Source organism: Gymnogyps californianus, chromosome 10, assembly GCF_018139145.2.
Source record: "Gymnogyps californianus isolate 813 chromosome 10, ASM1813914v2, whole genome shotgun sequence".
Lineage (NCBI taxonomy): Eukaryota > Metazoa > Chordata > Aves > Accipitriformes > Cathartidae > Gymnogyps > Gymnogyps californianus.
In genome coordinates this window covers 2,431,396-2,459,250 of record NC_059480.1, presented here as the reverse complement: position 1 = coordinate 2,459,250, position 27,855 = coordinate 2,431,396, and the positions used below count along the sequence as shown (strand labels likewise).

Genomic DNA, 27,855 nt, shown 5'->3' with positions numbered 1-27,855 from the left:
CTAGCTCCCTGTAAAGGGTTGATATTTCTAGTAACATTCAAAGGACAGAACTCTGTTTACCAATTAATTTGTCTACCAGATGATTAAAATGATTTCAGTATGTATGTTGTATTGCTGGTGCTGAACTGATAATTTACATGTGTTGAGATTTTTTCATTTTTATTTTTTCTTTGGGAATTGTAAAGTAGCAGGAAGGCTAGCTGGTAAAATTACTTCCTAAAACATACTTCAAACATGCATTGTCTGAAATGTCCAGTAACTCCCCCATATGTAGAATGGGAGAGTTTATTTGGGTATAGATAAATTATGGAATTTCTGTCCTAGTGAGCGCTTACTAACACCCATTTGAAAAAGGAAATTTAGGCATGAATAAAGCATATGAAGGCAAGTACATCATCTTAGCTGATAGCTATTTGGAGCTAAAAATCTGAGGCTATACTTTCATGTTGGAAAGACTTTAGATTATTATAATCTAATGGGTAGTAGCTATGTCAAATTAACAGGTTTTGGTGATCCTTCAGTGATTGCTGGCCTAAGCTGAAGTGGACAGAGTCATACAATATTACAAGCTCACATCTGAGAACAGCTAAACATGTGCTGGAGGGCCATTTTAAGGTATTTTCCTGCACTGAATGAAACTTAAGAGTTCTCTATGCAAATGACTTGTGGTGGACAACGTTCTTTCGGTAATGAGTGGTGGGCTTAAAATGGGAGAATGGACAATAATAACTTTAAATCAAGAGACAATGAATGAAAAATAGTGCTGGAGAAATGTAGTGTTACAGGATGCCTCTTTGCTTAATGAAATTTCATTTAATTTTTGCTTCAGCTGTGGGAGATATACTGCTAAATGCTGAAGGCACTACTTCATCCTGGGAGGGGAAATATCCTTGGGGGAGATAGAGACATTGAAAAAAAAAAAGTAACTTGTATTTGATGGTTTGGGTCATTCATGTGAAGCAACAGTGGTGAAGGCTGTTCTTTTCATGTGATTTGGCTGTTTCAGGATAGCTGTGAAAAAAGTATTTTGCTGATCTGGCATCACAGAGCAGGAGATCTCTCGGTTTCCGAGTTCTGCTGAACTGCAGCTGTTTTCCCCACGCCTCTCTTTGGATAATTCTTTGCTGCTACAACCTAGTTTATTTAAATAGCAGAGATTGATGCTGAAATTGAAATGCTGATAATACAGAGCTCTGGCTATGGTTTGTGTGATTTTTGGGTTTTTTTAGATTAAAAAGTTTACATAATAAAAGCTAGCTGAACTCCCATCCTCCACTGAGTTCAAGCATTTTAAATTTGAGCTACATCATTCCTAAGGTTGAGTAGGCAATTTTTCTATTGATTAGTAATCTCATGTAACTTGTAGCACAATTTCCAGACGCAGTGCAAAGGATGAGGCAATAAAACATGCTCGAGAGAGAGGTGGGAAAAGCAGCATCTCCTGCTTTGTCAGTCAGCCTAGAGATTTGAAAGGAACTTGAGTTGAAACTGCAGCCAAAGACATGGAGAGCTTAAGTTGTTAGGCTTGATATAGAAGGCTGGTATGTGGATTGACCGATGTAAGCTCTTATATGGAAATAAAGATTTGATATGAGAGGTTTCTTCAGTCTGTCGCACGCAGAGAGCAAGATAAGTACTGGAAACTGGGATAGATTCAGGGTAGGAATAAGGTGTAAATATTTCTAACTACAAGTATGGATCATTGAAACAGCTTACCTTTCTATTTGGTAGACTTTCCTTGGCAAGAAAACTTATGACAAGGTAAGTTGCCTCTTGAAAGAGGACACTTCAGACAGGTGTTCAAGCCATTTCTGTGGCATTGTGATATGGAGAAGTTGGATTAAACGGTCACTTTTAGCATTATGTATGTTAAATTCTACTGTTCTGCATTGCTGTAATTATAGCCATATGCTATTTTTCTACAGCACTCTGATTTTATGCAGTGTCTGAGAGTACAGAATTAAGATTGGGAACAACCATGGATGTAGGGTTTCCTTGTTTAAATCTTGAGTTTGTTTAGTTCGCACTGTATGTTAATTGTGTAACAGTTTCTAAGTGTTAAAATGCAAACAAGTTGAGTAACAGTGTCTCTGTGCTACTTTGTTCTTTCCTGTAAAATCATCTTTTTCTTTGTATCAACTGATATTTTTTGAATGGGATTAGAAATCTTGAAACTTTTCTTCCCAACCTGATGATTGAGCTTAAAAATAAGCTGATTTACAATTTCTGTGGTTTGCTTGAGTTGGCAGGAGTTTTTAACGTTTTATTCACTTGGTTGGACTAGTAATCATGTTAGTACAAACATGCTCCCTGCTAAAGGGGTAGAAAACAACTCACTTGGTGGGTAATTAATGGATATTCAAGCCGTAGTAGTGTCCATCTCAGAAATTAATTCTGTCCAAATAACAATGGACATTTTAACATGCAAAATTTGTCATTAATTACTGTTGTTGATTGTTTTGCATCTGTCCATAAAAATGGGGGATTGGGAGGAAGGGAGAAGAAAGGAGGCAAAAGCTATAGAAAGCGTAATTGTCAAAACTTTAGCTCCACAGTTAGCTTCTGACTCGAGTCCAGCCAGTCCAGGTACCATTTACTTATATGATACTGAAACTGAGAAACTCTCCTGAAAGCGGGGCAGACAGTTTTTATTTGAGCTATGTCCGTGTATCAGCTACCAGTAGCTCAGCTTTTTAGATATTTGCATTTTGAGTTTTTGAAATCCTTTTCAGAATGATGCTTTGCGTCATTCTATTGTTTGTGACTTTGATCAGCCGCTGGTAGATAAATCTTCTGGTCTGACAATGCATTGTTTTGGATGCTTCCTCTGTGTGCGTAATTGTCTCAGAATCTCTTGTAACTATTTCATAATAAAAGTGAAAGCATTGACTTGAAGTGTCTAGGACTACTTTTCCTTCTGTGATTGTTCATCTCATGTTTGATATCCTTCTCTGTCTAGGAACCTCTTAAATATGGCTACCTACTCTATTTTCAAAAGACATAAGATGAGAAAATATTATGCAGGCTGTTTATTTCCTCCTCTTCTGTGTAGTTCCTATTGCTGCTTCCTCATCAAGTCACTCTAGCTTGTTTCAGGATCTTTTCTGTTGCTTTGCTGGAAGGTGACATAGGAAAGCTCCAGGGCTTCCTATCAGAATTTTAAAATTTCTTATGTTTGTGCTTGGCTTACTGTATTTTAAAATGTAGGTAAGACCAAATTCTCACTGAGGAGTCCATGTATCCATGTTGCTTTCTCATGATGTCTTTTGCAGAAGAGGTGCAGGTATCGGGGCTTGCTGGGAATGCTTTAGAGGTCTGTTCTTTCTCAGCTGGGAAGTTAGCTCACACCAGTTCAGAGAACTGCACACTAACTACTGGACACTTCTGGTGTTTTTGTGGGTGGAGTCCCAAACTTAGAATCAACTTCATGAAGATGTTCAAATTCAATAATTTCTGCTTAGGACAAAGTTCAGCACCTTAAGTTTCTTCTACAATAATAATTTACATTGGCAGACTAGAATGCTAATTTTCTCAGGACTTAGACATTTCATAGTATTTTATTGGCTAGGAATCATTAAAACTTAAAGGCCATATTTTACTCGCAAATTGTTATATTTAATATTGCTTCTTGCTTATCTGAAGTGGGCTATATCTGGTGCCTTTAAACAATTACACATGAAGCATCAGAATAAAAACATATCAACTTCATACGCAATTGGCAGATTAGTTCCTCTTGTAACTCTTGTTGAGCTGCATTTGGATGGAAATTAGATTTTTTTTTTGTGAGTTTAATGTACCCTAAAATATTTTATTTTAAACACTCATGCTGTGCTAATACATTTATGAAACTAGCATGCATTACATTTTATTTATAGCTAATTAATTGAACTGATTGCTTCTGGTTTGCTATGTTCCAAAAGATTGTTAGAGCTGATAAACCTCACCGGATAATTTTTTTCCCCTTTTCTAGAGTTTGTAGGAAGAAAATAAGTCTTTCTGCTTTTCCAGTTTCTCGTTAGTTTCATAACTTAAACCTGAGTGGTCACAAGATTGAACTGATGAAACTGTATTCTTATTTCTTTAAGAAGCAATAAGAGATGGAAAAAGCTGGTTTAGCACTTCAGGAAGCAGTACTTCCAAGTGCTTAGTTAGGATCTCTTTGCCATATTTTATTGTTGGCAGCCTATCTTATCCTGCTTGAAAGTTTTTTCCCATAAATTACTTAATTGCATTATAGTAAATGTAGACATAAATATCAGCTATCAAATTTTAAATCTATGCATTAAAACTATTGTAATTCAGGTTATTTTGTTAAATGACTTTGAATTTAGTTTCAATCTAAACTATAAGATTTAATACACAGGATATAAAAAAAAAAAAAAACAACCAAAAAAACCCAAAAAACCAAACCAAAACAAAAAACCAGCCAACCTCAAATGCACCTTAAGACCTCTGTCATATGAAAGCTTCATGGTTTGTCTTTTAGCTCTATAGAAAGCTGCCTTTATGAGGCTGAGAAACTAAGTAGTGCTGGAATGTACTAGATACATGTGTAAGATCTGCATATTTCTTCTGAAGCTGCTCACGCTGTGCTGTTGCCTGGCAGTAGGGTTGATAACCTGCCTGAGAGCTTGGAGCTGATTAATGGAAAGCCTGTGTATCTCCCTCTTCTGGATCATGGTCTTCTCACAGATTAGGCCTAGAATCACCATAGAGTAGTTGTTCTTTTGAAGTTCTCATCTCTTTGTAATTGTGTTTTTGCTGCTGTTTCCTTCTTCCTCATTTCAAGGACTCCTTTTCACAGTAGGAAATGGGGGTAGTGTGCATGACATTTGGAAATAAAGTGAGTATCCAGTTTTGGACTACAAATTTCTGAGGTTTCTTTGTTACCTCTTGTAGAAGATAGTGAGCTTTACTGCTTTTTCTCCTTGGATGAATCTCATGTTGTCTTTGATCTGAAATTGGTCAAGCTCAAACTTGTTGGAGATGATGTTTTCAATTAAGGGAGTTGCCCTCAGTTTTTCCAAGGTTCATGATTCACCAAGGACCTGGTAGACTAGGACAGCACATGGTACTTCTTTACTTCTTCAGGAGATTAGGTTCCTGATCAGGAAAATCTCCATAAAACGTAATGTGGAATCACATAATTGTTTTTCATAGTAAATGAAAAAAAGTCTACTATTATTCAACATTGGATTATGGCATTTTAAGGATATTCTTGGTTTCCATATCCACCTGCTTCCTGTGTATTGAATAGGTTTATTTCTGTAAGTGGCAAATTTGAAGAGATGAGCGTGGCATGGAACTTGGGAGTGCCAAGGCATAATGCACACAAACATGGTGATCTTTGCTGAGTCCTATCTCTGACAGTTTTTGGTCACCTTACCGATTTGAAGGTATTTTACTTGCTTTCTAGTTGAAGTGGTCGAATGTACATGTGTTGGATTTGTCAGAAGTCTCAAGCTTGTGCTATTTCTTGTCTATCTGCCATGACCTTTCTGAGGAACTTTATGAACTAGGATGGATGAACTCATCTGAATCATTTACAGATCAAGACTGTGACCTCACTAAACCTCTCAGTTGGAGTGTTATGGAACTTGGCCATGTTCCTGCCACTTCTGAAAGGGTCTCTAAATCAAATTCTAATAGGCAATACTTACTACATATTAAATGGTTATAAGGTTAGCAAGCCATTCTATTGTGGAGTTGGTGCAGGAGTCACAAAAGTTTGTTGGTGGTGGCTTTTTTGGTTTTATTTTTTTTTAAACACAAAGTAATGTGTAAAATCACCTGAGCAGAGCATTAAAATCTCACCAAAATCTGTTTTTTAATTCTTCAGAGTGCTTGGTGAGTGCTTTCTCTTTAGCTTCTCAAGGTGCCTTCACGGATACATGATATGATGCAGCCTTTCTGATGACTTTGAGAGCTGGTGCCTAAGGATAACAGGGAGAGGTAGCCTTTTTAGAAGGCCTAGAGTGGCCTGAGCAGTTTAGTATGTGAACCTAGCACATCTGTTGGTACAGTTTCCATTCCTTTGAGAAATCTGATCATTGCTTCTGCCACTGTTTTGGACTGACTCCTGTATTTTAAAAAACCTTTAAAAATGACCAGGATACTTTCATATCAAGTGTTCAGCATAGAAACCACTGAAGTACTGTTTCTGAGTTTAGTGAAATCTTCAGGTCCATTCCTTAAATTTTCTTGGGCTTCCAGCTTAGCCTGTCTTCTGATCTTGCTCTTTCTCCTCTACTGTCTTGTGTAAAGTTACCAAACTTACGGGAGACATAACAGAAAGGTTCAACATTTTCTGCTGATACTCAGCTGTGTAAAACTGTGTGCTGGGTAGGCAGATTCCAGTTAAGTAATGGCTCACTTCACAAGTCAAGTGGTTTCTTGACTCTGCCTGTGTTAAGAGATACACAGAACTGCAGTTCAGCGTTCAACTGCTTTTAATGCTGCTCCCTTGTTGGAGCTCCAAGATCACTAGCCAAACTTGAGAAGTTAGACAACCTCCATTTGCTTAAAATTCCTAGAGTACTCTTCTGTGGCTGGGTAATTGTATGCAACGGGAGAGTGAGTCACATGGAGAAATACTTCAGGAAGAACGGGCAATTACCTTTTACTAATTGAGGTTTATAAAGGTTCTGTTTATGCCAGTCCAGATATTGCCTGCCTTGGCTAAGAACTTTTTATAACTCTAATGAAGTGAGTTTGACACTGGGGACAACTGCTTATTGCAGTGGAATTTGCACATTCAGTGGGTATGTAAGGACTGGGTAGTGTTCATGCAGGCCAGGGTGGATCTTAAAGAACAGGGCTACTCTAAATCTCTTAAAATTTGCAGATAGCAGGTGAAAGAGTGATATAGTGGCAAGAAAATACACTAACTTAAAGCAACCACTAAAGCTCCCAAATTATTTGAATGAATTATGGGCATAGTTAGCCAGTGATTAATCTATCAATTTTGCAATTATTAACACTATAATCAATCTAGTTTTGTTTTTTGTTGATAAAGAATTATCTGCATTTGGACTGTTTTTGTTCTCTGCTCTTATAAAGGTCCATACAACTAGAAAGTTTCCTAGAAACGTGTCATCTTGATTTTCTGAAACTGGTCATAAGTTGCTAGCTTTCAGATTCTCTGGATGTTCATAGATGTTATGTTCATATGAAGAAAAAACATTTTAAAAGGTGGTGATGGTTTTTAGGATACAGTAGTAATTTTCTGAACAACAAGGTTGCAAACCACACATTTTCATAGGACTTCTTAGTGTGTGCAGCCAGTGTCCTCTTTGCAAAACGCTTCCCTTGTTCCTTTGCCATAGTATGAATGCCTTTAATGTATTTAACCTTGCAGTGACTCTCAGACAGGAAAATGCTTTTGTTTCCACTTTATTCCTGGGATTTTGACATACAGATGTTTAGGTGTCCTGCTGAAATTCACAAAAGGAAGCCTGTGGTGAAGAGGAGAGTGAAAGCCTGGTCTCTGGAGACTGGTGATAGTTCCTTGTTCCCTTCCCCCCCCCCCCCCCCCCCCCCCCCGCCTTCTTTTTGAGCTTGTCTTTTCCTGTGCCCAGTAGAATATTCAGTTAATACTTTAAGTTACCAACATTTGATTTCCCAACCAATAGTGTTTTTTTTCTTTTAGAAGTCTAGTGACTATATGGGCACAAAGAACCAGTACATCTAGTTTTCCTCAATAATGAGACTTCTTCATGTCTGGTGTGCATGTGAGATAGTTTGGGTTTTTGCTTACTTGCATAAGCTGGGACGTAATGGAATCCCAGAGCTCTGGGGTATTTATCTGTGGGCTGTGGAAACTGTGCCCTGAAGCACTACTCAGTCCTGTAGGTGCAGCGTGGACGTGTGGAAGACTACTTGATAAGCCTTCATGGAAATAGTAAATTCTATAGATTAAGCCCTCAGTACCTCAGCATAATTTACCAGGGTTTGTTTTTCTTTCTGGATTTACAGAGATATGAAAAATGCTGTAATTGGAAACAACAAACAAAAAGCCAACTTGATTGTTTTGGGAGCAGTTCCAAGGTATGTCCTTTGCTACTCTCCTTTTCACTGATTCACAACAGATCTGGAATAATGATCCTTAGATCACAGGCACTTTTTTTGTTTTAACTTTGATTGTAGTTGACTGCATACTTTCTTTAATGTAACTGAGAGAGACTTGAAATATCTGTTAAACTCATGTATTACAGAACAGGCTGTTGAGTAATGCTTTTAATTTAGAATTTCACATTCTCTAAAGTAGTCTTGGTGATTTTTATTAAACTTTATCAGCTCAGGAATGAAATCTAATTTCTGACGTTGATGATATTAATGATGGATGAAAGTGGTTGTATCTTAATCCTGTTCTTCAGCCAATTGCCTCGTGAATTCACAAGTGAAAATGTGTAAGGTTATGTTAAAAATATAATTTAAAAATATTAAAAAACATCTGAGATAATTTGCTTGTCTCCTCCACCGCTTCAGAGGATTAAAAGCCATTGATCATACTTTATTGCTGAATTACTGCTTCGGCTGATGTTAACATTTTCTGGATCCTGATTCCACTAGTAAAAATTTAACAGGTAACTTTAGCTACTGGATCGCTCACTACAGCTTTCATTTCACCCCTCTCCTCCAGCTTTCTTTCAGCCACAGTTTGCAGCAATGGAGAAGGAAAACACTGAGCACTGCATTACTTGTGCTAGCAGTATGGGACCCACCTATGATCCTTTTGCTTAAACGGCAGCTAGGTCCCAAACCGTCCTGCTTGAGAAAGCTTCTTCTGGCTTGTCAAAAAATGCATTTTATTTGCAGGACATATCTTCTCATTTACAGATTGAATTTGTGTCAAGGCTAGTCCTTTAAATTCTCTAGGGATTAGCTGTGGGGAAACCCCCTCTACAAAACTTGATGAATTATCTTCTGTTTTGACCAAATATAAACAGGTGAAGAGAAGACTTCACATGAGACGAAAAGATCGAAGTGGACATTTGTTGAAGATTATGCAAAGTTTAAGGAATTTTTTTCAGCAACAGGTCCTAAGGGATTCTTGCGACTACCGTTGATTCTTCTGGTTCCCATTTTAAAAATGACAGAAGATCTCCAACTTCCAAATCTAGAATCTGCCTGTTCTTAAATTTTGTAGGACTTCATGTTCCTTCAGTTGTCCTGCTTTCTGCTGTTACTTGTTCTGTGCCCAGTAATGAAAATCCAAAAGTGTTTTTTTCTGTTGTTAATGCCTTCTGGCTGTCCAAGTAAATTATATGGTTAACCTATAACTGCAAATAAATGACTGGATTTGGAAAATCTTAAAAGGTAAACTACCATGCTTGTCCTCACTTCAGTACAAGTTATCCTCAAATGACAGGAAATCTTATGTCAAGGCTTTTCAGACTAGAGATACAGGTGAAAGTAAATCGGCTGGGTTATTGTGAGAAAAGACGATTCTCACTGGCTAAAACTTAAGTGGCATCATCTACCCCCAAGCGCCTTTCTGAAGGCTTTAGAATTTCCTCAAGGTGTTGCAGACAGACTTAAATAGATTATAGACCATTTGGATTAGAGAACTCCTTCTGTTGTTCTCTCTAACAAGGTGGTGGGAATTCATTGGCTTTTTTGACATGCCTTCTAATTTGTGAAATGGCCGCTGAAGCCATTAGAGTACAGGAACCTTTGGAATTCCAATCTGCAAAGTCCAACCTTTCCCTCAATAAGAGCAGGAGTAAGCAAGCTAGCATTCTTTGTTTTAAGTCTCCTCTGCAAACTTAATGAGGAGAACAGTTTTCTTTTCACAGTGTTAGATTGCAGTCTCCCAAGGGAAATTGATTCCTTTCTGTAATGGCATGGGAATTGTTAGAATTCTGCTGCTGCTGCTTTGTCCTGTGGTTCAACTTCTTGTTTACTCATTTCTTACTTCTCTCTTCTTCCCCAAGTATTCCTGCAGCAAGCTTTCAGAAGAGACCCTTTAGACCCAAAGAACCCCTTCAGATTTCTGTCTCTTAGTGGAAAAGAAAACAGTGTTCAAATACTAGAACAGACTTACATGAGGTTTGGAAATAAGTCTAGGAAGTATCTTTTATTTGAAATTGGGCCAAATACTACTGGTAGGTATGAAGTATCCCTATTATTTTAAAATATTAGACTGCTCCTTGGTTGGAAAGAAATGCAAAGTCCTTTGAAGATCTCCATACAGGAGGAAAATGCTGGGGAAGAATGGATGAATCACTGTCCTTTCTAGGCCAGTGGCCTCCTGAGTCCATGAGCTGGCTGCTTAGTGATGTCATCTTTAGAAAGAGATACACACCTTAAATGAAATTTTTTTGCCCCTTTGAAGTTCAGTCTGACCTATGGTCACTTCTTGACCGCTTGTTCTGAAGAGGGTGCTAAGAAAACAAAGTTGATTGAAGAAAGCTTGCAGAATTGCCATGTCTGGACTTAAGAACTAATAAGTGTTAAGAACTGTACAAATGTGTACACAAACATGGTCCTAGATGTTAAGAATATAAATGTAGCCAGCCTGTATGTGGATTTTGTTTCTTAAGAAACAATTTTCTATCTCTCTTCCTCTCTGCGGAATGAGAGTGATTCCTTTACATTCTCATGAAATGCTGGCCTCAGGCACCTCTGTCAGGACTGCAGAAATTTTACTTTTGAAACTGTTACTTTTCAGTAGCAGTCCCAGAAAATAAAATTTCTGAAGTTCAGGGGGGGAAAAAGGTCTTTTAATGCCATAATACCAAGTTCTTTCAGTGACAGGCCAACTTAAGACAAAAAGTCAGCCTTGCCTAAAAATGGTTTACTACTTGTACTCTCCTTCAATTTTCTACGTTTTTTTCCCTTCTATCCGACATAAGTGCTAGCAGAGAATGAGGAAGTCCATAGTAATTATTGGTGTGCTCCTTCACTTGACAGTTTTATAAGAACAAATACTGCAGCTCTTGTGGCTATCAACATGTCAGACACCTCTTCAGAGTCCAAGTTCAGTATCTACAGCTTTTTGTCAGTTGCTCTTACTTCCTAAATCTCAGGAAAATGATTGAGTCCTCAGTTCAGATGTAAATTGTTCTTTTCTAAGTCATCTTGATAGGACTTCTGACTTAACAAAACAACGTTCATTTAGTAGCAGTTAGTCTGTAGTGCTGCTAGCTCCCAGTCCTCTGAGTTGTAATCGAAGCCCCTTTCTGGTGGAGTTTATAATAGAGGCTAGAAAAACGCTTGTTTGCTGTGGAGTCCAGGCTGACAATCATACTGTCATCATACTCATTGCCACTTAGTTCCCCTATGCCTTAGGTGTTATTAAAGACTCTCACTTAAGTGGTTACCAGGACCACCCAGATATCTTGCCATTCTTTGACATAACTTCAGAAGCTAAGTAGTTTTTCCCTCCCTGCTCTGTGGTATCTTGAGGCCTCCTTTATACACTTTCCCACAAACTGCACATCAGCTACATTTTAAGGCCACTGAATTAGTGACTAGATTAGTTCTGTTGTAGGTAAAAGTTACTGCTCTTAAGCTCTTTCTGAACTCTGCAGTAAACAGTCTAAAGCCTCTCTGGCTTACAGGGGTGGAATTGGAAAAGAAAAACATTCAATGAAATGAACACGTGAGTAAGTTCTTGATAACTCTGTTTTGCAAGTCTGGACCACTTTCTGGTACCCTGAACGATACGGCATTCAGTGGTTTGTAATCCAGTGAACAATTGGGCCTTTCAAGCCTGTGACATATTTCCTTTCTTCCTCTTCCTTCATCTGGTGGATGGCAGAGCGTAGAGAAAGCAATGTTAAATTCCAGTCGTCAGAACATAGCTTTGTCTTCCTGTACATTGTGGTTACCTGTTAAAGCTCTGACCTGTGCTATTTTGTCAAAAATGTTAGCTGAATCAAGTTATTGCTTATTTAATCATTACTGAGAGTTTAATATTTAAAGTCTAATCCAATTCAGAGCCAGTTTCTCATTAAGAGCTTCAGTTATTCCTTTGCTCCAAAATGAATACAGAGTTTTTAAAATCAAATCTTAAACCTAACCATCCCAGACCTTTAACAAAAACACTACATCATTCTTGTCGCTTACCAAAAATGATTTTCTGACTTCCAGCTGATTGTTCTTCAGAGTCTTAAGGTGTAAAGCCAGTTGTTTGGAGCTGTAACGTGGTAGTGTACTTCTTCCCAAAGCTAAAGACCTATCTCTAGGTAGGTGCACCTCAAAGAACTTTATATAGTTAATTTTCACCTTTCCATAAGTAATTTATTAGGGGTTCCGTTTAACTGTTGGGGTGTTTTATTTTTTAATTCCTTTGGAGCACATTTTAAATGACATGTAGAACAGCTGATGAACTCTTATCCATTCCATCATTTGAAGCTTGAGGTCTGCGAAGCATACTGTTAGATTGTCTGTGGAAGTGAAAACTAGTAAGAATTTGTTGCGGTTTTAACTTGTTTCTAGGGCTGTGAACACACCAACATGGACACCCGTGAAATTTTATGTTTCAATGTATTGTTAAACATAATCAAATTCCTTCAGGCAGTGTTCTTTTAGAGTTTGCCAAAAAATAAGACTGCTGCTTTGATAACTGTGTAACTTACTAATAACATGAGAAGATATCTCTATTAACTGGAAGGTTCTGTTACATCCCAAAGTCTGTCAGCTAAGGAAAAGGATTTTATATAGGCTATTGTCTACATTAAACACAAGAAAAGTATTCATAAAGAAGATTTTGCGTGCAGTATTGGCTGGCAAATACTTGAAAAATTAAAACTGATGTACTGATAAGTAAGAGGAATTCACCTATCTGTGATAGTGTTTGAAATGTTTGAGTATGTGTTCCTTTTGTTTCAAGATTTAAAAAGAAAACTTAGGCAGGATGGTTTTGCATAGCTCACGAGTGTCCTGATCAATTCTTTGTTTAAATGCATGGTATTACAAATTCATAGATGACCCATGATGTTGATACTTGATTCTGCATGGAGCTTAGCAGAAGGGCACCGTTACATATTGAATACTTTCATACTGGGATGCTGACTGTTGTGAGAGCAGTTGCAGGACTGCAGGGTGAAAAACCACACTGTTACTTTCAGCTTTTCTTGGAGTTACTCAGATAAATGTCAGATAACATTCTTAGTTAAACAACTCATGTATTGTTTAAGTAGAAGATAAGCAACAAACTCCCTATGTTTGGGTATTTAGGAATAAAGAAGCTCGTGCATATAGCAAGTATGACTTTAGTTTAACGTGAAGAAAGTATGTCTGTTATTTTGTGTCCTGGAAAGCTTGGCCTTATGGCTGGAATATTGAGCAACCTGCTCTAGCTGATCCTGCTTTGAGCCGCGGGTTGGACTAGATGACCTCCAGAGGTCCCTTCCAACATCATCTATTCTGTGATTCTGTAATCTGATTTAATGAAGAACTACCTTTATATGTCTAGTTTTTCCTTGGGGTTATGTTTGAATTCAGGCACCCACTCTAGAAGTTCTTTTAATTAGTGTTTTTTATAATGCTACTCCTAAAGGACTGGCCATGCTTTAACTGTAGGAATGCAAGTATCTGCTTGATAGAACCATCTCCTGTACAGACAGGATGTATTAGCACTTGCCTGAGTATTCAGATCTAAATCCGTTGTTAGCTAGTGTAAGGAAATGCTCCCTTATGAGTAAGGGTATGGTTTCAATGAAAGTCTTAATTGCTTAGTTTATATGCTGAAATTATGCATGACAGATGTATTTGTGCAAATATATGTCGTGCTTGGTTCACGTGATCATGCAAATCTCTTTAATTACTGGCTGGTTAGGATTAGGCATAGCAGTGTTGAACCCAGTGCTATCCCAGAATGGCTTTAGACAGAGGTTCTCTAAACCACCTTTGGAAGTATGCACTGATCCATGGACCTGATACTGAATTTTGGTAAAGAAGGAACAGCACAGTACTGGATTAGGAGTTAACGTGCATAGATCTGACATGAGTTTTTCTTCTTTGTACCTGGGGCAGTAAAGCCGTTGAATTATTGCAGAGAATAAACTTAGCCATTAGTTTTCACTACAGTCTAAGGCTGGGTTACTAGACAGGTGTGATTAGGTTTAGCAATGACAGCAGATAATTTTTTGAATGTTTTCTAGTTTCTCATCTTAAGGTAGCCACCAAAAAAGAGTTCTCTTCTTGGAAAAGTTCTAGTATTGTGAAGTGGAAGGGGCCAGTGAATGGTGGAAACTGGTATGAGAAATGTTTCACCTCTGTGTGTTTTTTTTCTCTATTATCTGGGTGACTGATGGTAAATGATGTCTGCTGTTGACTATTTCTGTATCTGATGGTTTCTTTTCACAGTTTCTTTGTTAAATAATTTTAAAAAAGTAAAAAATCTGTAGTAGCTGGGGATTGCTTTTCTTGATAAAGGATGAAGACTATTGCAGGGTTGCCAGTTTTGACGAATCATACAAACCCAGGATTCAATACAGTAATAAAAATATGAAGAACTGCACCTTTGGGTGGTTTCTAAATTCACCACACACGCTTTCCTATGAGGAAAGGGGAGCAGCCAGTTACTTTGATGATGTGGAAGAGGAAGAAGACACCTCATCATGGAGGATCTACCCCTTTTTATGGAAAAGAGACAGCAACTCCTTCCCGTCTAATTTGTCCGTGCAACACCATTTGTTAAAGAGAGAATAAAACCCAAACCATTCTTAAGCATGAGGGGATGAAGCATGCCTGCAGTCGCTCCTGCAGACATGTGAAGAAAGAGTTCTAGTTTGAGATCTAGAGAAAGAGCGACTCTAGAAATGGTAGTGAAATGAAGATATGAAGCTGGCAATATTATTATTTTTTGTGTTTTGGGTGATAAACTGGACTTTGATATGCCAGATAACCTGTCTTAATATGTGTGATAGGATCTTTGTTTCTAACAGGAATGAACAGTGTTCAGACATGAAGCTGGGAGGAACAAAAAAAAAGCATAAATAATTCAAGCTCCAGAAGACCTATGCCAGTTTTGAGTATCAGATTTGGGTGTTCTAACTTTTTCCCTAGACTTTAAATACTTACCAGTAAAGGGATCAAAGTCTTCTTTTAGAATAGTGAAATTGCATTTTACAGAAGGCTAAGAATCTGTTAAGTTGCCCTTGGTCAGTTGATATTCTGGGGAACAAAAACATTTTAAAACTGGAAACTAGTATTTCCGAAGAAGAGTTAGTTTGATTGTTCTAACAAAGCTATAGGTCTATCAGTAATCATTATATGAATTGTTTTGGCACAAGATGTCTCTTAACTGCAGAAGAAAGTGTGTTGTGAATCTCTTCTTCAGAAGAGAGAGCTCGTATGCTTAGTGATGCACAAAATAATTATTATCTTCTTAGCTTGTTACATCTTTTATAAAGTAGTTTTTTGCAAGATCGTGTCCAAAGCCAGAAAATACTAGGATCTACTCAAGTTGCGATCTCCAGTTTGCCTTCCAGTGTTGGTACATTTTCAACTTGGTCTGTTTCAGTGGGAAACCGTTTGGATACACAGCACAAACATGAGATGGAGTTGGGGTTTTTTGCAGGTGGGGGTTGGTTTCTTAGAGAAGCGTTGCTGAATATGCAACAGGCTAGCACCTTGTTGTCCTGATGCTACCTTCCATTTTAAACATAATATGAAGAGGTGATGACTTAGGTTCAAATGGGCCTTCAAGCTTCATGCCTGTGTTTTGAGCTTCTTTATTTTTGCTTGGCATCTTCTCTGAAATTAGTATTTCTGGAGTAATCTTGTCCTTAATCCTTCAGTGCTCAGTAGCAACTCCTTTCTTGCCTTCCTTTGTCCGAAAACTTTTGTTGGTAGAAGTGCAGCTTTTGTGGCTTGCATCTCCTCTTTCTGTTGCCTTGGGATTAGGGCTTTGTTACACTAATGAAAATGCCTTTGGTGGCTCTGACCCAGGCAGTGTCTGTAAAGGTGCAGGTGAAAAGCCAGGTTGATTTAACAGGTCTCTTCTGACAGAGGGTTATCTCACAGAACCACCCCTCTATGCTTCTGATCATATCCTACTACCACTTCTTGTGTTGATGTTGATGTTCTTGTGTTGACTGCACAGAAAACTGCCTCAGCTCAGTAATCACAGAAAAACTAACTTTCACAAAAAAGCAAGTATTGTTCTGTTGAGTTAAAAAAAAAAAAAAAAAGACAGATGAGCACAGACATAGGAGAGAGCAAGACTGCCCTGTAGTAGTAGAGAAATGTATGTACATCGGCACCTTGCAGTGCTGAAAGGCTGCTGGTGGTGACAATGTAATGAATCTCTGCCGATGGAAGTACTGAAAAACAAGCAAAGACAGTAACTTCAAATGATTTAATGATTGATGATCCTGCCTTAGAGCAAGGTCAGTGACTAGAGGATCTGTCAGGATGCCTTACAGCTCTGGTTCTGTGATCCTCAGTTCCCACCTAATTGACCTGCTGACTGCAGAACTTGTAAGGTGTTCAGATCAACTTGTACTGCATGACCACTGCTGGTGGTATTAATAAGAAGTGTACTAGTTATCAATTATGCACATCTTTTGAAACATTCATGATCTCTGGCATGTTACCAGCTTTCTTTCAGAAACTCAGACAGTACATTTGGACATAGTATTACTAGGTCTGTCATGCACATTAATGAGGTGTTTTGCCCAAACTTCTTGGACATCCTTACGAGGGCAAGGCACAGTTGTTTCCTGATGCCTTGTTCTGTTCTTGGCTGCACTTCACATTGGGATTTTCTGTGTCATGTACTCCATAGGGTAGGGATCTGTGCCCAAACCTAGTAGTTTGCACTCTTAGGTGAAGGAGCTTCATCTGCGATGCTGGTATTTTTAAAGGCTTCCTTTGCTCTAGAGTGGTGAAAGAGGTGGAGAGCAGAGGCCCTAATAGGCCTCCTGTGGTTGTCCTTGCTTTTTTCTTCAAATCAAGTCAAGAATCAGGGCATGTTTATGTAATTATATGTCTCTTTATGAGGAATAACCCTCACCATAAGGGTTATGTATAACTGGAGCAAGGTATTCTTCTAACCCAGCTATGAAGTACACGTGAGTCAAGGCAAATATTTGCACTCAGCAGAATTGTATTAGAGCTGGTTTTGTTTAAAAGCTGTGCAGCCCTCTATCTCTGAAGTGCCTTTTCTATTAGCAAAAAGGAAGATGTTAATATAAGCTGTACGTCTAATGACACATTTGAAATTGTGTATTTTTATTAGAATTTTAAGTTTCAGGTTTAAAAACATAATGTAAAAGGTAGCTTTATGATATATCATGGTATCTGTTCCTAAGGGGCTGTAAGAGTCAAATCTGTAGAAAAAAAAGTATTCAAAAACATATTCTTGACATCCTCTTTCATATGCAGATACTGAATGTTGGGCGGTGATATCAAACGGAGTGGGAATATAATGTAGCCATTTTGTATACAATAGAGAATTTCAAAATGCAGGTGAATGGGAAGTCAAAACATAGCCTAGTTTTTGTTTTAAGTTGCTTAGCGTCCTCAGACAAAAACCTTTTAAAATTAGTTTGTCTAAATGAACAGTAGTTTTTCAGATGGTGGCCATAGGCTGTCTGATTCACTGATGTTTTAACACGGAAAAAATATTTCCACACAGGAATTTCTGGAAGACTTAGACTAAAGTTTGCATGTTGATGGTTTATAAAGGTAAATGGAATGAACAGTTCAACGATGAACTTATTCATCAGAGATCAGTCTTGAGCAAAGTGGTAGGATGGTTGAAGCAAGACTGGATGAAGATGTTGCTTTATATAAGGCCTATTAACACATTTCTTCTAAAAGAAAAAGCTTGTATCATCTCAAAAATAGTCTTACTTTGGTGAAGGCAACTGACCTAGTCCTATAAAATATTTGAGCCTTTGTCATACTTTAAAATAATACTAAACTGAATCAGTGTAATTCACTGTGTAACTTAAAAAGCTTTGAGTGTTGTTAGTGTAAATTTACCTCTGTCAGGCTTCAGGGGTTGTGTGTTGATCCCGCATATTCTAGTATAAAGGGCTGCAAAGAAAGAATGTATTTATTTTTTGCTAAATGGCTTGTGGAGTGGTCTTAGGGGGAAAAAATGGAATAAATTTAACTCATACAGACCGCAGATTTGACAGTGCTAATGCACTTGGATGTGAGGGGTTTTTTTTATCTAGTAACGAAAAGCAGAGGCCATACTGTAGCAACTTCAATATCCTTTAAGTTACTCTAAAAGTGCGTGCATGTGAACAACTTTAGAGAGCTCGTAGCACCTTGGGGTAAGAACTAGGAAGAGAGTTAGCAGAGTGTTATATGCTGAGTGAAAGTATTCATGTTAAAAAGGTGAATCAGACTGCACTGGCTCAATGTAGCGTAGCAAGAGTTATTTTCAAATGCAGCTGGTCATTAAAGAGAAAGGTGAGGGAAAAACTTGATCGTAGTCCTTATTTACTCTTATATGAAAAATGTTGTGGATGTTTTTTTTTTTAATTCAGACCTCTTACAGCTCAGTAGATATAATGCTCCAACATTGGATTTAGTTAAGTGAACAAAAATCGGATTGGATGCAAGTTATGTGATGTATATAGAACAAATCATAGAATATTAATGTAAATGAAGATGTCTAAGCATTAGAATAAATTACTAGAGCTGTAAGCTGAGACCCCTTGTTTTGTTCCTAAAGGAAAAGCTTTTTTTGCAGCTTACTTCCCTACTGCTTGCAGCACTATAATACTGTAGAAGTGTGTTTTTCTCTAATCCACAAGTCCGTGGAGTGTTTGTGTTACTGTCTCCTTTACAGACATTTAAGTAGTCAGAACATTTTCAATAGTATAGTTCAAAGCTGAGTCCTACCATCACATTTCTCGACTTGGCTTTTTTAAAAAACTGAGAGGTACTATTTGCTTTGTATGAATTTTTTCAGAAGCAGTTATCTTTGCTTTGTAGGTTTTTTTAGCTTGGTAGTAGAGTTAACCCAGGCCCCTTGGATCCAGCTTCTGGAGATTTTGAATTAACTTGTCACTTCCAGAAGTGAGACTGTGACATCTCAGTTTAGGATACGTTTCTTTGACTAACAGTCATAAAAATCGCTCATATTTTTGAGTCCTCGTGCGTAAGAATCCATAACTATTTAATTTGTCACTTCAGGTATTTTACAGAAATTATTCTGTGTACTTTTAAAATGATCCTTAGTTCTTGCTTTGGAAAATTCTGTGGCCAGTGATTGCTTCCTGTTATACTGTTTGAAAAGTAATGCTTAAAATGCATTAAAAGGAACAGGTTTTTTAAAAATTTGTATGCTCACTGGGACTTCCCATGTGTTCAGAGGTCAACCTCTATGCATGCATTAACTTTTTATTCAATATTCTGTAAGCCAACAGTAAATAATGTGCCTCAGTAGTACCTTCATCTGTATATTCACTGCATGTGTTTCCATGGTATAGTTTTCAGGCCTTCTTGCAATGGACTGGAAGAGAAGCATCTTCCAAGGTAGTATAAGAAATCATGATCATTCCAGCAAATAGTTCATTCATCTGTTTTGCGAGGGGACTAATAATAAATATTGAGATAGTCATGATTGAATTAAAGCTCTTATTGATTCATATACTTTGATAAAAGGTGTCTTAAGATTCATGGTACTATAACTTGAACTGTTACCTGGAGCTCTTTTTCCACATGCCTACTTATGGGGCTTGATGAAGTGCTGAAAATGTTCTTTTACTAACAGCTGAGTTTCATCTCCTTCCCAGGTATTTTAAGAACTTCAGAGATTTTTGTGACAACTTGTAAGTGGGATGGAATGTCAAAAAGTAAATTTCTGTTATTTTTAGCTAACTGTGAGGTCTGTGATCAGACCGGATTGATGAGGTCTAAATCATGCAAGTCTCTTATAGTGCACAACTGTGATGCACCACACTCATCTCAGTAATCTTCAAAAGAAAGGAAAATCTGAACTGTTTATCTTCCTTGCTAAGCCAATGTAGTTACCATTTGTTCAGCAGCTGCTTTCCTTGAAAGTTTTCTACTTTATCTAGAATATTGCGTGGTTTTCCTAGATGAATCCCTATCAGTTGTTGAAAATACATCATGCCTCCAGCTGACCTTGTTTTTGATTTCTAGGCATAGTTGTTCATGGAGTTCATTGAAGTATCTTTCTGAATGGGTTTACTGTCCTACCTCACTTAGATATGATTGCCTGGATACCATTACTGACATCTGAGAAAGAGGCTTTAATCAGTTAATTGCTCTTAGAAGTGCAGGGACAAATGGAAGAAATTGTATTCTATATAAACATTAGAGAAAATGTCTTAGGGAAGCCTTCTAGAAGCTTGAAAAAGTCCAAATATTGCATTTTAAACTACTTAGCATCAAACCCTGGATTAATGTTCATGAAGATGTTGCAAGATCTTTCCATTAGCTTTATTTAGTTTCCTGTCTCATTGTAATGAGTTTTACTGCAGGATCACAGGCTGAAGAGTGAGTCAACAAGAACATTAGCACCTTTTTGCTGTTTTAGAATATCTGTTCTGTGCTTTTGGTTTCTTCTGAAGCTCTCAGGCTCTACAAAAGTGAGTTATGGTGGTTCTAGCAGAGTCTTGTTCTAGTATTTCTGCAGGTTTGGTAGAAGTTGAATGGCTGGCGGATAAGGCTGGAGATAAGGGATCCAGGTTAAGCAGGGACATCATGTTCTTAAAAAACGTGGACTATGAACAAGTACCTTAGTAATATTTTTTAAATTTCCAAAATCTAAATTATGACCTTCCCTTTTATCCCCTGCTTGTACCTGCCATTTTTCTACCTTTTTATCCTTTTAATGTTAATACATGGGAGGAATGTATTACAAACATCTTTGCTGAATTTGTCTGTGCTAGACCCTGGAAACAACAAACCAGTCCAGGATGTACATTAGTGTGCTATCCTTATGTTTCTTGTGACAATAGAAGGATGTGGTCTTTGTCCTTAATGTTTATCAGTAGTTTATTAACGCATAGTTTCATCTTTATCAGTTGTATGGGTTCTCCTCACTTGAAACTTTTCATAATTTTATAGTTTGCCATTTAACTACTTAATTTTCAGTGTTACTTGGTGTCAGTTCTCTCTTTTAAAGAAGGAAACAGAAAATGTTATAATATGGATGTCTAGCTCTGTGGAAAACCTAATCTAAAACACAAGCATATTTTAAAGATCTAGAAAAGGATATTATTAATATTTCAAAAACTTATTGTATGTAAAATCTGAACTTAAATTTTCATCCTCACTAATTATAAAGCTTAGTTAAGGATTTCTATTTTTAAACATGTAGAAAGGCTATAGCTTATAGTCAGCATGTTTCATTTTCACTCTTTAAATCTGTTCCAAGTGCGGAATGTTAATGGGAAAGAAAATAGCAATTACTTTCTTTGGCAGAGAACAACCTTCAGAATTTAGGGTGCTTTTGGATTTTGTAAAAATCCCTTTAAAAAAAAAAAAAAGTGTTTTAGGACATGACATTGAGGTGCTGGAGTGTGTCCAAAGAAGAACGAAGCTGGTGAAGAGTCTAGAGCACAAGTCTTATGAGGAGCGGCTGAGGGAACTGGGGTTGTTTAGCCTGGAGAAAAGGAGGCTTGGGAGAGACCTTATTGCGCTCTACAACTACCTGAAAGGAGGTTGTAGCGAGGTGGGGATCGGTCTCTTCTCCCAAGTAACAAGCAATAGGACAAGAGGAAATGGCCTCAAGTTGCGCCAGGGGAGGTTTAGATTGGATATTAGGAAAAATTTCTTCACCGGAAGGGTTGTCAAGCATTGGGACAGGCTGCCCAGGGCAGTGGTGGAGTCACCATCCCTGGAGGTATTTGAAAGACGTGTAGATGTGGCACTTAGGGGCATGGCTTAGTGATGGACTTGGCAGTGCTAGGTTAATGGTTGGACTTGATGATCTTAAAGGTCTTTTCTAACCTAAATGATTCTATGATTCTATGACTGAACGTTTCTGGATACAAGGAACAGATTATGTAATGAAGTCCTTAACAATCAGAGAAGGCTATTGGTGTGATCTGTACAGAGAAGATGCATCTCAGAGCAGGTTTTCAGGACTTCGTAGTGAAAATAGAAGGAAATACTCTTGCATGTCTAGTCTACGTTATTGAAAGCTATCTAAAAAAAAAGTGTTACTGACACTTTTTAATTCGTAATTAGATCCATATTTACCAACACTTACATCAGAGGAGTCTCCTCGTATTCCTCAGACAACTCCATGTCTGAAAAGCTTGTTGAATAGCTTGCTAAGCTTGTTAGAAAATAATCAGTGAAAGGATTGGTTTAGTCTTGATTCTTGTTTTTGGGGGGGCCTTGGGGATTTTAAATCATCTAATCTAAGAATAGGTATTTTTCTATAACAGTACTCCTTCAGATAATTCAGAAATGAAGCTTAGCATATCTCCAAGTTAGTAGTGGTCAAGTAATAGTGTGTAAGTGAGGCCTTTCTCACAGGAAGGAGACAGATGCTAATGGCCAGTTGTCTTTACCCCAGCACTCTGAAACGTATTTCCCAGCTTAATCCATAAAAACCAACCCAACTTAAAGCATGCTGCCAAAATACTTGTCTTGGGGTATGGTTGAGGATTTAGGGAAAATGGAGTCTTTTATTCCCACTTTGGAAGTTGTTTTATGTTGCTTGATGGCATGTTTGTTCTGTACATGCTGAATTAAACTATGTGAGTCAGGTTTATGTTCCTGCATCATAAATAGATCTGCTTACTGCAGTGTAGGTAAGGGTGAACCTGGGTACGTCCTTACAGGTACCGTCACTGAAGGGTTCTAACACTTAGGCACTTTGAGGAGCAGAGTGAGAAAGCATAGTGAAAACAGTAGGAATCAAGTGCCTTAAGTCTTACTAAAATTACTATATCGTATACTGTATCATTTAAAATAATTGTAAAAAGTAACTTTTAATAAACTACTGATACCTGAAGCTAAATCGTTTTGGTAACAGACTTAAAACTTTTTATTCTTTACTCCTTGTGCAGAGATGAAAGATTGTATGTGTGTTGTTGCTGATTTCTGTTCTTGACTGATCTGGGTGGTTGTCAGTATGTTTTCTAAATTGCCAACTGTTTAAAGTCAAATCATTCAGCTTTCCTTTTAAATACCAGAGGAAAAAAAAAGTTTAAATTTTGCTGTGAAATAAAGTGATACAGATTATAGAAGATACGTAATTGTTTCTAGCAGTGGAGTTACAAATAAAACACGTTGAAAACTGTTCTGCAACCTTAGCTTACAAAATGTATGTGTGTAAGTTACAAGGGTCGAGAAAACTCAAGTCTTTGGTGTTAAAATAAAACAGCTGTACAGGTTACTGCAATAAATTAATTCATCTTCTGATCTGCTCATGGTAATTCCTGTCAAATTATTTTCTACAATAAGGGATTTTTCTTGGCAATTAGTGAATGTCAGTCAGAGAACAGTAGATGAGATTGCACTTTCCATACAGTAGCTCAGTGTCCAGAAAAAACTTAACATCTTTTCAAGGATGAATTTTAGCCAAGATCACTCAGTGCATTTGTACATTACCAAAGAAGCTTCTGCTTCCTGTCTATCCTTACCTGATCTAGAAGGCAGAGAACAAAACCAGCTGTCTATAAAGAAGTAATAGTAATGCAAGGTTATTCTGTCCCATTTGGATTGGAAGTGGAATGTTTTTTTTCCTTTGTGATGATTTTGCATAACATTGATTATATATTTTGCTTCTTTTGTAGTCTTTCAGGAACAGCACTAATCTTTACCTTGAACATAGCACAGCTGATACTTCAAAGAATACAGTGCCAGAATTTGTAGCTTTAGAAACATGTAATTTAATTGCCTTAAGTATAATTTTTGTTCCTTTTCCAGAAGCCAATAATACAGGTACGGTTAATTTTGTGTTTGCACAAATGATGTGTGAGAGATGCTTGTGTGGAACAACTGATAATCTGAGCCTTTTTTACATACCTTGCCCTGTCACTGTTAGAGGGGCCTACAGTAAAATGAAGAACAAACAACAGACCAGCTCCAGTGAGCCATGTGGGCAGTCTGGGCCAAAGTGCCTCAGGACTGTTCGCTGGTCGCTGTAAGAAATGAGAAGAATTATACAAATTAAAGGATAATATGTATGCAATACCAAATTGATGTAAATTAGTCAGGAATAGATTTACACAAGAAATTAGAAGAGGTTTCTAAACATCAGGAATAAACAGCCTTTCAGAGCAAACAGATAAGCACTCCTTTGATAAGTTTATGGAAGGAGTGGATTAAAGAAAACTACCATTAAAGATTCTGGAAATCTATGCCATTCTGAATTTATGCCAGTCTGATCCTTTGAATCTGAAGAAAGTTGAAAGGAGAAAGATATCTGTGCTTTTGAGGTTGCTTGCATCTCACACGTTAATTTTGTGCCACATTTCAACTGTCTTGTTTGTGTTCAGGAAGAAATGATATTTAATCTCCTTAGTATGTGTTCGTGTTTTGGAGCTTTTTTCCACCATGAGATTAGCTATATCTCAGAAAGGGTACACATGTGCTTTGAGTGATAGTGGCATACCTCCGCTTTCTGGCTGCTGTCAAACCTGTGTTTAGAGCAAAGCAGATTCGCAATCAGAAAATTTTTCATCCAAATAAATTGTTAGGGAATACTGGGAGATTATTTTGCTGTTCTCCTTCTCCAAGAGCTTGGTAAATTATCTGCTGCCTGGGATAGTCTGAATTTTATGTAATGAATGTGCTGCTTATAGGTATTGAAGAGACCTTTGATCTCATAGCTTTCTTCCAGTGACATGCCATAGTTATGTCTGTTGGCCTTTTACTTTAGGTTTCAAAGGTAGGGGATTCTAAGAAGCAATTCCTGCCTTATGTAAGTGGGAAACATTTGGAGTGTGTGTTAAAGGTACTCTTCTGTGTTACTGTCTGTTGTGGGGCTGCTTGCACTTCCCTTGGTGGCCTTTTCCAGTCCCATGTACCTGAATTGCATTTAGCTACTGTGTTTCCAGTTATTTTTTCCGTTGCCTTTGATTTAGGAAGTCAGCTTTTGGGGCATTTTGTTCAGGGATCTGTTTAGCCGAGTAACTACTTCTGTCCCCTTCGGCAGTGGAACTGATGCTGGCTTTTGGCTCCTTTTGCTCCTGGAGAAGGCTTCAGTATATTGCCTGGCTTTAGGAGAGACCTTTTCAAACTAGACAGAGTAGTGTGTTACTAAATTGAGAATATTTCTGTCTTAGCTCAGTGAATCTAGAAAAGTGACTGTGTATGTTGCGTATACAGAGAGAATTGTGTCTCAGTGTCCAAGTCATCTTACCTGTTGTAGTTTTGCTCAGACTTGTATGTAATGTTGGAGCCCTTAGTTAGATCGTTTTCATCTTAAGCTTATGAACCATGTGAATCTTAAAGTGATTATCTTCTGTGCTGATGTAAGGTAGGAATCTGGTTGCTATCTGGGCTCTTTGTATGACTCCAATTTAGACTGAAAGTGTTCAGTGACCTCTGCTGTGATTCAGGTGCTACTGATGTAATCTAAAATATGTTCAAAGGGGCTCCTAGGTATCTTGATACTATATAAAGAATCCAAATTGATTGAGACCCAAGGTACGCATTTGGCAAGATGTGTTTTAGGCTTGAGGTGATCCTGTTTAGCTACAATTCAGCTGCCTTCCTGCACGTAAAACTTTTCTGGGCTTTCTTTATGTTCATATATGATCATTTCTCAGTGTTCAAAACTCAGATTACTCTCAGCCCCCATGCTTGTGCTTGATGATGGAATTATTTTGCAGCTGTGACCCAGAAGAAATCACTGCCAAAGATAACAACCATCACGATAGTGGTAATCATGTCCCTATGTGTTAGAGGAGATGCATGAGGTTCCCTTTCCCATTGACGTCAAACTGCAGACTCATTTCCTTTAATTGAAATTTGGGATCTTCCTGGTATCCTGAAAGACCTCATCCCGCATATCAGTACTGTGACACTACGTTTTTAGGAAAAAGTGTGGTATCTTTCTACCGCAAGAACAAGTAAAACCTGTGTAGGAACACACAGCGTAAAAAGGTTCTTATGAATAAAGTGTTCATCTTACTCTTTTGTTCAGTCTTCATCTATCTATTAAGGACTTCATCGTCTTTACACAGCAGGATTCAGATTTTTTTTTTTTTTTAACTAGACTTAAAAGTTCTCTTCTGTCTGAATTTTCCTCTAAAAATAATTCTGTTTCCAGGTTGCTGTATTTACTTCAGCAAGAAACCTCCAGCACGGAACTGAGAACAGAATGCGCAGTGGTCCTCGGAAGCCTTGCAATGGGTACAGAGAATAACGTCAAATCCCTGCTAGACTGCCATATTATCCCAGCCTTATTGCAAGGTACTTTTCCCTTGATGGATCTATGTTAGTACATGTTCCTAATGTACCCAAATAAGCAAAGATAATGAACCTGAACAGTAGTTTTTGTCTATATTTATAGGATTACTGTCGCCAGATTTGAAGTTTATCGAAGCTTGCCTGCGATGTCTCCGTACCATTTTCATCAGTCCTGTAACTCCAGAGGATCTACTGTACACAGTAAGTTGTAAGCAGATTATTATGTCCTTTTAAAACCTATAGAGTTGGTGGGAGTGAAAGGTCGTCTTGTCTGCAGTAGTAATGAGGACTTGTTTGACCAACAATGTTAGCATTTCTCACCTGCGTTTAAGGCATCTGGCTCACCTAACATTTATAGCGATATTTGATATGAGATGGTCAACAAGGTAGCACACTGATAAAGAAAAAACCCTAAACTTTTCAGGCTTGTGTGCAAACTTAAGGAGTAAAAACTGTCTCTAAATGGTATTTACAGGTACCATTATCACAGCTATATTGACAAAAGTTAGTTTCTGAAACTTAAAATTTTATCTGACACTGTCCTCCCACTCCAGATGTGAGGGTGCTTGCTTAGTTTTTGCACTTCGTGTGGAAGTGATTCACCTCCAAAATTTCTCTGCTTTTAGTTAATATACGTGTGATTTACATTTAACTGACGGGAGGATAGAAAATGTCCTTCACCATTGCTATAATCTTGAGTTCAGCTTGGAGCATGTGAGCAGTAAGGCTATTGGTGCTGACCTTGTTAAGGTGACTGGGCAAAGCTATTGATCTGGAGCCTTGTCTGAAGGTAGTGCTGTCTCTTGGCAGCTTAGACACAAAAGGCCTTGCCCAAACCCGGTCACTGTCTCTTACTTGGAAGGAGGGAAAGGAAGAGTTTGCACTCTTCCCTCCTCCTTTGTCCCCGTGTAAGGGATGAGGCAAGCTGTGGCATGAAAACTGTACAGTACCGGCAGTCTCTTTCTGCTAGGAAAAGGGTAGCATTGCACCCGTCTGCTGGCTCGAGGTCACCGAGCAGGTCTAACTTCTGAGAGTAATTGAGAGCCTACAGTGCTAACAGCTCTGGTCCCACCACTCAAAGGGATGACTGTCACTTGCTGAGGAAGACTTGATGCTTGTAGAGAAGGGCACATCTGGCCTCTGATTTCATACTTTCTCTACGGTTCAGGTGTCTCTGTTATTACTAGAGACAGTTTCTGTGTGTTAATAGTCCTCAACAGATTTTCTTCATGATTTGTGTCTAGTTGTTACGCAGTGCTGTAATGATGTCTGGTTTGTTCTCTATTCCTTTTCTAATGATTTCTTACATTTTCATTCCAGAAATAGGTATGTCAACTTGTTGTTTTCTATGGACTCAATTTTTCCGTACACCTATTCTGAATTTCATCTGCTGGTTAGTCCATCTCATGACATCTTTCTGCAGCTCTTCCCAGCTTACCGTTGTATTTAGTATGTGTAGATAATCAGCCAGCTTTGTCCTCCACTGTTCACTGTCTTTTTTTCCCATTGTTTTTTGATTGCTCAGCAAGGAAACCC

General features: G+C 37.9%; 1 protein-coding gene across 5 annotated transcripts in view; it reads left to right on the top strand.

The window, feature by feature from the left end:
• The window catches only part of ARMC8 (armadillo repeat containing 8), an 80,642-nt gene that overhangs the window by 9,230 nt on the left and 43,557 nt on the right, over nucleotides 1-27,855 (top strand). For all 5 annotated transcript variants that reach the window (XR_007766999.1, XM_050902255.1, XM_050902257.1 and 2 more), the window contains 3 exons: nucleotides 7,975-8,046; nucleotides 26,180-26,322; nucleotides 26,423-26,520. Coding sequence is in view for 4 of the 5 variants with exons in the window: in XM_050902255.1 (XP_050758212.1) it covers nucleotides 7,975-8,046; nucleotides 26,180-26,322; nucleotides 26,423-26,520 (313 nt within the window). In the remaining variant the exon portion in view is untranslated. The remainder of the gene's footprint in view (nucleotides 1-7,974; nucleotides 8,047-26,179; nucleotides 26,323-26,422; nucleotides 26,521-27,855) is intronic.